Consider the following 13,313-nt stretch of genomic DNA (forward strand, 5'->3'; position numbering starts at 1 on the left):
TTGGTCTTACCATGCAGTGGAGTCTTTTCTCTCCTTGCGGGGAGGAGGTGCCTCCTCGTTCCCTTCCAGCTTTCGCTGTCGCCTCCTCTTGCACCGCCTGCAGGACACAAAGATGACGAGGAGGATGACCACAGCAGCGATACCACCTCCGATGCCCAACGCCAGAAGGAGAAGCTCGGAGAAAGAGGCTGAGAAGGAAACACGGGAATGCAGAGTGAGCGCGTGTACTTGGTAAAACAAAATACTAAAACTGCTCAGAGCCATTAATGAATATGTGTATTCTATGATATAAAATTCATATCATACCAAACGACACTCAGTCTAAAATTGTCTCATTGTTCAAATAAAAATGTGTTTTATTTTAATTTGTTGGGCCGTTTTTCTGACATTAACCTATAATTTCCAATGCCTTAGTTACTTGCTGCTCGTTACTTGTTACTTGCTGTCGTTTATTTGGCTTTTGAGGAAGGGGTGAAATGTGAATGTTTTCAGAGACACAGATAAAACAAGACAGTATTGGTGATGCTGGCAATTCCAGTCCTTGAGGGCTGCTGCCCTGCTTATTTACCAACTATCCTTGCCCTACTCACTGCTCAGAGATGGTATCTCCCAGCTTCTGACTGACTGAACACACCTGATCCAGGTAATCAGCAGTGAGTAGGACAGGGATAGTTGGAAAATAAGCAGGGCAGCAGCCCTTGAGGACTGGAATTGCCCACCCCTGACATATACTGTAGGGATACTTTGTCTGAAAGTCAGTCTGTTGACCTGTGGTGACGACATGGAGTCGAATCTCTCCAACCATGCCGTGCACATCTGGCGGATTCTTGACCAGGCAGATGTAGGTGCCATTGTGGATGAACTTCACGTCTTGAATTGTGATGGAGGCGTCACGACCCATGATGTCACCAGTCCACATAACACGCTTCCTGAAAATGCCCTCCAGTGGAGGATATGGTCGCTGCTGGTAGTGGAACACCTATAAGTGGAATGTAAAGGGGTCGGCTTGGTTGGAGCATCAATGAGATTGATGGTTAGAAAGTCAAGACAAAATGAGACTGGAGCTGCTGGGGAAGAAGTTAGTTTAATCACACAGAGAAAGAAACCAAGACATAAAGCCAGATGCATCCTTTTCACTTTAGGCTGTCTTCAACACTTTGCGGGGAGCCTGATGACTCACCGACTCCTCTCAGTTGGCTGAGGGGGTGGATGCTCCCTGACACAACGAGCAAAGTTGAAGATTGATCTCACTTCCCAAACACATGCGCACACACACACACACACACACACACACACTCACCGACTCCTCTCGGCCTTGCATGAGAGGTCTGAAGCTCCAGGAGACAGTGATGACATCAGCGTTAATAGGAGAGGAACTCTGAAACGTGCACTTCAGGCGGGCATCTGTCCCATTGACTGCCTCCACCTCTCCAGGCGTGTATATCCGTATCCCACTGACCTGCAGCACACCTACAAAATACAGCCATACACAGAACACAGGGCATACAGAGCAAAATCAATACATATAGACATAAACACTTTCTGAAATGAACACAAATACATACAGTAGCAAAAATACAGAAAAACAGATGCAGTTTGAATTCACTCTCATCAGTAAACTGAGTGCATGCATTGTACCCAGTGACCTTCCCTCTGCCTACACTGAGCTGCTGCCAGAACAGTCACTCTCTTACCACTATAACTACATCAGATACATACATTATATTACATTCTGAAATTTTACAGACTGCTCCAAATTGGATCTGCAACCAGTAAGTGAACTCGCTTCAAGCATCTGCTTCATTACACCATGAAAGTTCAAACTAATTTCTGTTTTCAGCTGACCAAATCTGTGACACTTTATGAATAATAGCCACTTTAGCTGTACTACTGCAGCAGAGACAGGGTTGAAATTGAGTGTCTGCTGTATATTATAGGGATATGGACTATATCAATCTTTAGAGTACATGGCAGAGCTATTAAATGAAAAAAAGAATGAACTGGAAGACCAGAGAGGGATATTGTCAACAATTTGGTCCTTCTACTGGATGATGAATGGAGCTCCTCAGAACGGAGTTAGTGCTGATACTCACATAACAGTGCACAAACACACACACACACACACACACATATGCATGCGCTGTCCCAGGCATAAACATACTCTATGCTCCTGCCTGGAGCCAGTCCACATTGCATCAGGAACCAACCAATCACATGTCCCTCTCCCCGAGGTTGCTGATTGTTGTTTATGAAGACAGATCCAGCTTTACTCTAAAGCAGCCCAGTCCAAATTACCTTAGTTTGTTATACCCTAATAATATCAGGAGTCATGTCTAGCCTTGTTGAAGTCTATCCGCAAGTACACAGCAGAGCGTGTCCATCTACAGAGCTAGCCGCCACACTTTGTTCAGGAGTTACCAAGACTTCCTAACATCATTAGCCCACTCCAAATGAGGACCCTGCAGAACAAATCAAACACTCGATAAGAGCTCCGAGACAATTCAGTTTGAAAGAAGAGCTAGCTGTGACCATTTTAGATATGAGACAATGTTTTTGTTGTTGCAGTCACCTAGCATCAGTGTTATACTGTAGTCTAACTTTTAAAAAAAGGATAAGAAATTACTTATAGCTCTCAATAAAATACTTGGAATATTAAAATGCTTTGTATGATTGATACTATAAAGCCTTAAAAGGGTGGAGTAAGCTCTATTCTGCTATTTATAATGTGGGCTACATAATGTGGGTTAATGCAAGTTGAACTTTATGCATAGAAACATGAAAAGTCCAGGGAAGGGCCTGATTGAACCATATTGTTGCCCCTGCATTATAATCACACTGAGCAGCATGGCAGAAGCTACTGTAGCTGGGAAAATGTCAGTAGGGGCTTAGTCCCTTGGGCAGTGTTGTGTTCTTTATCAGGCTAGAGCGAGTTTCCTGTGGGATGGGATAAGAAGGCAGGGTGACTAGATGGCCCCTGTGAAGCATTAAACAGGCTTCTCTCTCATCGCTGGGCCGTGACATAATTCAAGCAGCTTAATGTGTTTTAAAAGAGGCCAGTGAAACCTGGTAGGAGAGTGTACGAGTGAGAAATACAGCAGAAGAAATGCCCATCTTTGCAAAATAATGTTGGCTCTTGTTTCAGAATTACGTTTTTAAATTTAAAAAAGGTACCAATGCAGTGCAGGTGCAGTACATGCTTAAAGTAAGGTGAGTACTTGTATCAATAACTTACTGTCAAGTAAAGCAGACACAATGAAACCCTTTTGGTTTGCATTGGAAATAATGCAACAAAACTTCCCCAGCTGGCAAATGCATTTTTGCTTGTACAAAGAAAAAGGAGAGTTTAATAATTATTTAACTTTATTAGAATAAAATGATTTGTTGTAATGGCTGGATTTCAATAGGAACAAGCCTCCTCTGCAACATTTCTCACTCTTCCTCACTCCTCCATCTACCTGGCAGTGTGCTTAGAAGCACTGAAGTTAGTGGATTAAACCTCCTGTGTTTAGGATACTCATTAAGCAGATAGCATCAGTACTGGATTTTTCATTTCAGCTAGTAATGACTCCCTTCCTGCAAGAATGTGTGTTTCTGCGCATGAATATTCTGAGCCACAAGGTAAAAGTCTACCATTTCATATTTCATGTGAAGGATGGTAAAGCGAGGGAATGGAGGAAGAAAAGAGGAATAGATGTAGAAACTACTGTATGGTGAATTGCATGTCTCACAAAAATGATTTCTACTCCTGTTGACACCAAACTGTAAACCAGGAACACTCGTTTTTCTGTCTGTAGCTACTGTATGTTACTAGTGTGGATTGCTGTGAAATTTTGTGCAGTTATTCATGGTTTCCAGATGCCAAATCCTGATGACTTTAGTGAACCACTGACCTTTTCTCTAGTGCAATCTGCTACTAATAGAACGGGTAAATATCTGCAATAACATTCCCTACTTGTAAATCAGCACAAACAGTTACACCCCTACACACTTATTTGAGAGAGAATAGTGCACATGGTGTATTAACTGAGCAATACGGTGCAATGCCTACTAGTTTAAACGCTGATGCTGAAATGATTTATCATGGTCCATACTGTATAAGAAGAAATAAAACAGGCCCTCCAGGCCAAAATACTTCTTTATAAATGTCTTCCCTTAACCAATCTATTTACTGTGCATGGATTTAAACAGGCATTGCTAATCCTTTTTGAACAACAAAAAAATTTAAATGTTTTCAACTCTGCCTTCTTTTGATGCAAGAAGATTAAGAATTAGGCCTTTTTAAAGACAGAATGGCTATTTGTTCAAAGACAGTACATTAAAGGCTGTGTACACTGCCTCAGTTACTACAGTAATGTGTCCCTGTGGCTAAAAGTACATGATCACTATTTAATTGCTCATTAGCCGGCACTAATTGGTGAGTGAAGATATGAAGAATGCAGAAATTTACCAAAGAGCCTAAGTGAAGAAACAGAGCAGGATGATTGAGTGGATGAGTGACTAAGGAGTGTCTGATGAGGCTGGAGCATAACAAAATGATGGAAAATGCATTCTTCTACATAATTGCCATCTGTAGAAGGATGAGGAGAAGATAAGATTATACAGCTTGTTTGCTTGCTTGTCTGTCCATTTTATTTCTCAAGCATTTCTGTTTGTCCAGTCTAAGTCGCTCACTTGTTTATGTCTAGACATCCTGCCTGGCCAGTGCTGACCACACCCAGTGTCCAGAGAAAGAGCTATTACAGCTTATTAAGACGGAGTTACGTGCGTTACAGAGGAGAGCAGGGCCAGAGAGCAGACAAATGTATTTGAATTATGTTTCAAACATTGTGGACAATGACAGCCATGCTATAGCTTTCAGTAATAGCTGGAAAAAGTTATAAACTGTTATCTTCCATTGTTACACATGTATGAACTGTCATGTATTGTGTGTGTGTGTGTGTGTGTGTGTGTGTGTGTGTGTGTGTGCGTGTGTGTGTGTGTGTGTGTCGTACTCTACTTGAGTATCTACTTTTCTGACACTTTACTTTTACTCCCTACATTTTAACAAATGTATCTGTACTTCCTATTCAAATCAGGCTCATTACTACTGCTTTTAATACATTTTACTTTGCATGTGCTGCAAAATGTGCACCTAGCTGCATTGGGTGGCATGTTTCTTCATTACAAGCTCCTTGCTTTATTTAACGTCTACTGACTCCTCACACTTTCACGAAGATTTTGCACATGCGCAGCTGAGTCTTGCTTTGCTTCACACTGTAAAAATTCATTTGAAGCTTTTGAGGCAACATTTTTAACAAATATACAGGTCTCACACACACACACACACACACACACACTTTGCAACTAAATGCTTAACCATAACACCACCCTAATACCTAAGCTAAACCTAATTCTAACACTTAACCCGAGTCTTAACCGTGGAACAGACCTTTGAAGGGCTGTAAGCAAGTGAGGACTGGCCAAAAAGTCCTCACTGTCCCAAAATACCCTCACTGCCATGGTATAAAACTCAAACCGGTCCTCACGATGTATCAACATACTAGTACACACACACAAAATTACTTTAATAAATATACCAGTGTTGGCGTTAGTCCATAATATCTTTCAGTGTGACCAATATATCACAAGAAAATGAACCTGCAGAACATTTAATGCACTTTATTCTCCCTGTCAACACTGTGTGGTACAAGCTGCACTGGTCCAGTGGTCCATCGGAAGCCAAAGAGCAAGAGCTTTAGTGAAAAATGAACAAACCCAGCCCTCTCAAGTATAATTACATTTGCTCAGCTTGGCAGGCATCTCTGGATTCTTTAAGAGCATTCCAAAGAGGCATACAAATATTATTTGACCAGCCTGAATAATGCTTTACAGTGTCTTTAGTCTGACATTGCCAGTTACAGTACTATGCTTTTCTGGTGCCGACAAAGCTAGATTTCATACTGCACTTGGTAGGAAATTTAGCTGGACATGCTAATATTAGTAACTTACATTAGCACACATAAAGACACTGTTCATCTTCTAAACCAGAGGTTTTCAACTAATTGTGGCCCAGGGACCCGTCTGACTAAGAAGTAAGAAAGGCCCAGGGTCGGCCCGGGATCAAACCTGGAACCTTCCTGCTGTGAGGCGACAGTGCTAACCCCTGGTCTAAACCCTTCATACACAGAGAATCACTCTTATTGTAGCTTCATGCACACTGCTTCATAATGTGAAGATGCAGTGCACTCAATTTACTGTGTTGTCCAGTCTGAGATACAAGCCTCTGATATTGTTCTGCAAAAAAATATTCAGTTCTTCCTTGGACCATGATAAAACTTTTCACTTTCCACTCAGCTAGTTGTTCTGCCAACACAGAAACAAACACAAATGTCTCTTCAGATTTGTTATATTCCATTTAGAACCGTTATCAGTGGAGCATGTCTATAGCTTGTTAAGCCACTCTGGGAGCGTTTCACACAGAGGCATGCTTGGTACATTGAACTCTTGTCATATCAGGAAACATTCTCTGGTATTCTAAATATTTTCTTTGAAAAACAATCCACAGAGTTAACAAACCATGCCTGCCTTACTGCAAAATCCAAATCTGTGTCAGTTTCACTTGTAAAAATGTAGATTTATAAACAGCAAAGGACAAGCAGAGCGAACAAAGCTGTTTTTAATCAAAACTTTGATCATATTTATGATCAGAGAATACACTGTGATATCTGTAGGCACGCGGGGATACCACACAGTTACCAAACACTGTCTAAGAGGTATTTCCTTTACAAATACACTACAGAGCTGGTCTTTCCATTTGGAAAGCGGATGTTAAACCTTTCTGGCAGAGGAAACACTGCAGGACAAATTAAGCAGTGGCTCAACTCTCTGAGTCAGGAAACTGGTTTCATTATATTATTTCCTAGGCGTTGTGAGTCTGTGCTTTTCCTCTCTTCATTACGGCTCAGAAACAAAGGGCCCATCTGAGGAAAACTGACCCTCTGTTGCACTTGTTTTGGAGGAAACACTTAGGATGGGACCAAAACACACAAAGAGCTCAGTGGATCACAAAGATCGTCTTCTGTCTTTTGTGAGAGGTTTCACAAGGCCAGGTTAGTTTTCCCTGTTTATTTGAACAAGGCCTCTCTTTCATTCAGGGCTAGACTGAGGGCTGGGAATAGCAGGGTCAGGTAACAGTGTGTCCACAGAGGAGAAGGACATAAGGTTGAGGGAGAGGGTGAATGTTGAGCGGATGGAACCCCTGAGATGGAAACAATTGTGTGTAACACACTGAAATGTATATTTTCTCTCCACACATTTCCCTTCATCCCACTCAGTTATGAACATGATATTTTATGCAATAGTTTGCTTGCAACCTTGTGGCAAACATTTGCAGAAGGTCTTTTCTTGTATAACCGTTACAGTGCCTGTGTGCACAAAGTCAGGGTCAGTAGAGAAATGGTTTTCTCATTTTGGGGTGGAAGAACTTGACCTGAACTACATTCAGCACCTTTGGGAAGAATGTCAAAGATGACTGCAGGCCAGGCGTTAATGTCCAACATCAGTAGATAGACCCTCATAAATGCACTTGCAGCTGAATAGGAACAAATCCCTGCAGTCGGGTTTTAATATATAAAGACTTGCCAGAAGAGTGGAGGCTTTTACAACACCAGATTTATGCACAAGGTTTTGAAATCAATTGCAACAATCTCATACGGTTGTAAAAGTCATATTTTTGGCTGTGCATGAATGCACCACATCTACTTCTCTTTCACTGCTCTCAGCATATTTAGTCCTTATCTGCTCTGCTAAGTGCTGCTACTTTAGTTTGTTTATCGTCATTACTGGTGTTAAGCCCTGTTTCTGTGCATACTTCCCACATATCACAAAGATTAGACAGAACCTTCCTTGGATCTGTTGAGTTTGACATCCTCTAGGTTGTGCAGTTTTCTTTCATCCATGGTAACTATCCTTGCTCATGTCTATTAATCCAAATAAAGCTGAAGTATAAGGAGAATCACTCTTTGTTTATGAAGAAAAAACCCTATTATCTTAACCTTACCGATGTATAACAAATTACAGAAAACTACAAAAGTGTATCTGTAAGCAGTCTAAAGGTCAGTCCAGAAAGCTAGCATCAGTCTCTTTTTGAAATACTTATTTCCTTTCCTTCTTTTCACTTCCTCCTCTTTGTTCAGGGCCAATTATAATTCATCAGGTGTTGGTGTCCAGAGGAACCATGCAGTAGGTGAGTGGGGATAAGAGTTTAATCCATCAAACCTCTTCCACTCCCACCTCGCAGCTGACTCAACAACAACAACTCGCTGGGATTACAAAGGGAGATCCAATGTGTACACCTCAATCCAACTCACAGGTTTCTGTTGGGTGAGCAGTCCAACACAGCTTCACATATTTACTATGAAACTAAGACAGCCATATGTTTAGTATCCTGCAGTGGTATGAGTCAGAGTGAATCCAGTCCCACTGCGACTTCCACCTCTTTACGTTCTGCCTTAAAGGGGCATGCCATTGATTTTACAATTTCATTTTAAAAGTACTCCGGAGTAACAGTTGTATAGTGTCTTTGTGGCTTTGAAGAGGGTCTTTTAAAGTAAGACAATGTAACTTTAAAAAAATAAAGAACGCATTCCCCTTACAGATGAAAATCTGCATTAATATGCAACTAAATGAACTTGTACTAAACTGCACACACTTAAGGGTTTTACTGCTATAGTCATACTTACTCTGGAATGACCAGTAGCTTCCGGTGGCAACTGTTAGTAAGTTTTAGAGAGAGATTTTCATGTAACTGACATTATTAAGTCAGTACTTTGATTTTGCAACTGTTCATGTTTTTTTTTTTTTTATGATTGTGCAAATGTAATGAAAATGTGATACAAATCACTGAAGTCAGTCAGAGCTGAAGTGGCAAAAGGATAAAGGACGCTAGAAGTGGTGCTCCTCCTTTATGTACTGTAGAAGAAAAATGGCAAATGGAAGGACATTGAACTGCTGTGCTATTTTTGTAAATGTTCCAGAGCAATGTTAGTCACATGGGCTTCAACAGAAATTAAAGAGACATGGAGGGAAATATTCAAGAGTACAAGTGTGAACAAACCTTTGGAGCCTGGCCTTTATCTGCCCCACCAGCTAATCTCTCTCTCCTTAACTCACATTTGTTTAAATAGCTGAGTACGGTGTCAGATAATTAGTGGGCAAAACCAAATAAGCAGGTGTCTGTTACTCTTTCAATATACTGGTCAGGATTTTAAACAACAACAATGGCTGGATTTATGCGAGTACAGACAGAAGCCAGATATTAAATAAAGAGAAGGAAATTAAGACAGAGTCACAGAACAACTCCCGCAGCTTGGAAAATCTATCACCATCATCGCTCTTCTGTATTTAATCCTAAATTATTCAGTAAATGGCAACTAATGATGAAGCTTCTCTTGGCTTTGTGCAGATCAAATGACTCAAAGACTTTCTGGTATTCTTTGGAAACTGGGGGTTTTTTTTCCATATGCCACGAGACTAAAAGATCTACCTGTTTACCACAAATCTAAATAGCTTTGAAAATAAGTGACCAGCTAATGGAGAGGACATAAGAAGAATGAAGCCCATTTTGTATTTTCACAGTTTCAGTGTATATGCACAGACACTCCAATATGAATGAACTTTCAAACACAACCTTTTTCTATTCCGTTATAAATGTGTTTCAAATCCTTGTTTACATTTGTAGCCCAGCGGAGTCTTATGATTTAAACATTACACGGAGTGCCTTCCCTTCACACTTCAGTTGTGTCCTAAGCTTTCTGAGTCAGGGATTGGTGCATGCTTGAATATATAAACATGTCACTTCTACACACGTCCAGGCAAATCGCATCAATCCAACTCAAAGGCCAGACATCCTCCTCTCTGTATCAACACAGTACACACACCAAAAACCACAGCCATGCTTTGTTACATTGACCTATGATAATGGAGGAATTAGGGACGCCATGGCTGAGAGATAGCCGTCTTATCCCAGTAAACAGATACAAGAAGTTGTTTGTTTAGTGTGAATCCGATAGAGTTAAACTAAAGCCTAAACAACTAATGTAAGAGCCTGTTACGCTACAGTCAACAACAGCCATTTGCTCACATGTGTGTAAGAGGACATGTAAGCGCACGTCGGCCTCTGCACATTTCATGTTCCTGGTTACCCTCAACAGCAGGGGATGAACAAATTTTAGCCTCATATGTTTGGTCAAAACAGAGAAGAAATGAGAGTCATTTTGTACAAACTGTTAAATCTAATCAGGCATTTTCAGTGTGTTTCCCTTTTTCATTATCCAGTCCCTGAGGCTAAGTCTTTCCAGTTTTGAATCCAAGAATGTGTGTTATGTAAATGTAAACTGCTACCCAATTACATTATCTTTCACAAAAGCTTATCATATATATGAAGACAATGAAGAAGCTGCACATTTTTCACATTTTCTTGAAAAAAATGATATTCTATAAGAAATGTCTGGCTATCCTCAGACTTCTGCTTACAGTTCAAAAATCATATACTTAATATAAATACTTCATGACAGTCTCTACAGGAGATGGACCAAATCCCACAGCTACAGTATCACTAGACATCAGCGACAGCTACTCTATTTTTAGCTTTTTCATTAATCAACTGATTCACTCTTTTGAATATTCTATTTACTATGTGCTTCAATCCCGGTTTGGTTATTTCCCAGAAAAGTGGGGAAATACCCAAGACAATCATGGGGCCTGGAAAAAGCTGATAGGATGCTGGTTTGTTTGCCCAGGACTGGATAACGGGTTTCAAAAAAAAGTGAATTAATGTTTTGATGGCCCAACAGATTTAAAAAAAAAAAAAAGGACTTTTCCTGCAAACTGTGCAAAAACATGTCAAAGTATGGTCTCCCGACACTAGACGTTCTGTTTTTATGCGTCTGTGCCGTTGATAGCTGCAGCCGGAGGAGATGCTATGTTTTCGGGGTGTCCATCCATCCATCCCTACTGCCATCTGTATGGCCCATTCTTTTGAATGCAATATCTCAGGAGCACCTTGAGGGAATTTCTTCAAATTTGGCTCAACTGTCCACTTGGACCGAGTGATGAACTGATTAGATTTTGGTGGTCAAAGATAAAGGTCAGTGAGGTCACTCCTGTCCCATACCTGTGAGTTTGACTGGTTGGCGGAGGCATACAACCACAAAGCGATAATTCTAGTCATTCTTACTCATGAGATGCTTTGCCTCCACCACCACAAGTCTTTTCATTTTTCATCTATCACAACACAAGAATATAAAAAGTTCACATCTGGAAATGACGATGCCTGTTCTAGAATTAAATGACATTTTTGTATTGTGAAAAGCAAAAACCTTGCTCCCAAAAGTATCCTGACACAAATTATGATTTATAGTACTTTTTAAATACCTGCCAAACCCACTTTACAAAATACACAAAGGAATAGCACATATTTAAAGTGATGAATGATTCCCCCCCACTGCAACACTTGGTGTGATTATGTTTGGAGCAGCAAGAGGAGACAGATGCTATTCTGTTTGGTCTGTATTTGCTTAAAAATAGTTTGCAAATGAATACTAAATGTCTTTAACCAATGAAATGCATGTCAAAACAGCAGAGGCCTGATGGGTAAATGTGTTATCTTTGTGCTGCTTTAATGTCATTTATCTGGTCTACCTGAAGGGATGGAAATGAGACCAGAGAGAAATGAATACCAAGTATTTTGCACATACAGTTCTGATTTTACACCATACATGTCTCATGAAGATGAGTAGCCTGCTGGCTTTATTCGTCATGTTGGGCTGTTGTGCCAACACAGTAAAGCCAAAGGCAGTGGAAGTGATTACAGCATAAAAGATGCCAGAAGTGAGATGCTGCTGAGCTTCTCTTCTCAATCCACACATTGTTATTTGATTATCTGTCCCTCTATACACACAGTATATTCAGTCCTCCTCCTGCTCCGTCTGTGACTGAGTTACTACTGATTTGCAGGCACATGCTGCTTGTAAACATAAGCAGTTTGCTACTATAGCAAATCCCTACATGGTGCTTTGGCAGTGGATGGACATGTTCAATCAATATAATCCACTTAAATGGGATGGACACAGATAATGTCAAGGTTAAACAGCAAGGCATCTGCTGAATGAATTGCATTGATGCGCCAATCCATGTTATTAAAACATGCTCCATTAGCCATGCCATTAGCATTAAATGTGAGCAGCTATAACAAACGTATATGATCCATTAATGTTTAGTTGTGTGTATTTGACAAGTTGTTATGGTCCTATCCTAGACCCCCCCTGCACAGGAAGCTATCTAGGCCCCATCGCATAGTAAGCACGGCTGCACTTTAATAGACAGGAAGTGAGGTTGCACGAAATTAAAACACAAATACTGTAAAGCCATTGTGCTGTTAGAAGTGTCTCCCTCTGTGGCTGATTTAATGCGTTCACAGGAATTCTGCCGCGACCCACCAGGGACCACTGTGCCAAGGACTCTGCTTCCCAGTGACGCACAACTGGCGCTCAGACATGTAGATTAGAGGTCATTTTTTCTAATTTAATCTTTTGTCGGAAGAGTGCTTAAAAGGCCATCCTGTTGTGTCTTAGGATCACTCTAAGGATGTTTAAAAAACGCTGGCAGTTTAAACTTTTACATAGTAGTGACCAAGTAGATATAGACAGCTCTTACTTTTTACTTTTACTGTTAAAGTAATACTTTTATTTTTTGAGACTGCATTTAGACTGAACAATCAGATCAATGTGTCACTGGTTGAATTTTAAAAGACATTTAAATAACCTTTTGTTACCTCAGATTATCCACATACACGAAGCACAGTCTCACCTGAAGCTGCAAGTCCAGACAGGACGGTGAAGAAATTGAGCCCCTTTACGCACATTGGATGGTTGGCAGGCTGTCCGATGATCAACAGGCCGGGAGTCAAGGAACCCACTGAGACTCCTCCACCGAGAGTGACAGGAAAACAGGCCGACAAGTCTATGGATCCCCTATAGAGATGAATGAAAACACGGTGAGTCCAGTCCTCCACCTTTTCTCTCCAAAGACGCGTCCCAACTCGCCGCTGCCCTCATACATTTCATTTTAGCACCCTCCCACCACATTTTCGGGCGGAGTAAAAAGTCATCCACTCTCTTCGCTGCTTCTCTCTCTCACTTTAAATCCAAAGACGACAGATTATTGATGGCCACCCAAACTTTTCAGCTGCTGCGTAGAAACACGTGTGGCTTTGCTTAGAACGGCTCATCAGTGATGCGTGTAGATACCATGCCCAAACTCATTACAGTGATATT

General features: G+C 40.9%; 1 protein-coding gene across 4 annotated transcripts in view; it reads right to left on the reverse strand.

The window, feature by feature from the left end:
• Window positions 1–13,313, reverse strand: part of LOC109951805 (myelin protein zero-like protein 2) — a 20,126-nt gene that overhangs the window by 4,475 nt on the left and 2,338 nt on the right. For all 4 annotated transcript variants that reach the window (XM_020586528.1, XM_020586504.1, XM_020586512.1 and 1 more), the window contains 4 exons: window positions 12,847–13,010; window positions 1,301–1,470; window positions 769–979; window positions 11–188 (listed from right to left, as the gene is read on the reverse strand). In XM_020586528.1, coding sequence (XP_020442184.1) covers window positions 11–188; window positions 769–979; window positions 1,301–1,470; window positions 12,847–12,901 — 614 coding nt within the window. In that variant the 5' untranslated portion in view covers window positions 12,902–13,010. The remainder of the gene's footprint in view (window positions 1–10; window positions 189–768; window positions 980–1,300; window positions 1,471–12,846; window positions 13,011–13,313) is intronic.

The sequence above is a fragment of the Monopterus albus genome, unplaced genomic scaffold, assembly GCF_001952655.1.
Source record: "Monopterus albus unplaced genomic scaffold, M_albus_1.0 scaffold8.1, whole genome shotgun sequence".
Lineage (NCBI taxonomy): Eukaryota > Metazoa > Chordata > Actinopteri > Synbranchiformes > Synbranchidae > Monopterus > Monopterus albus.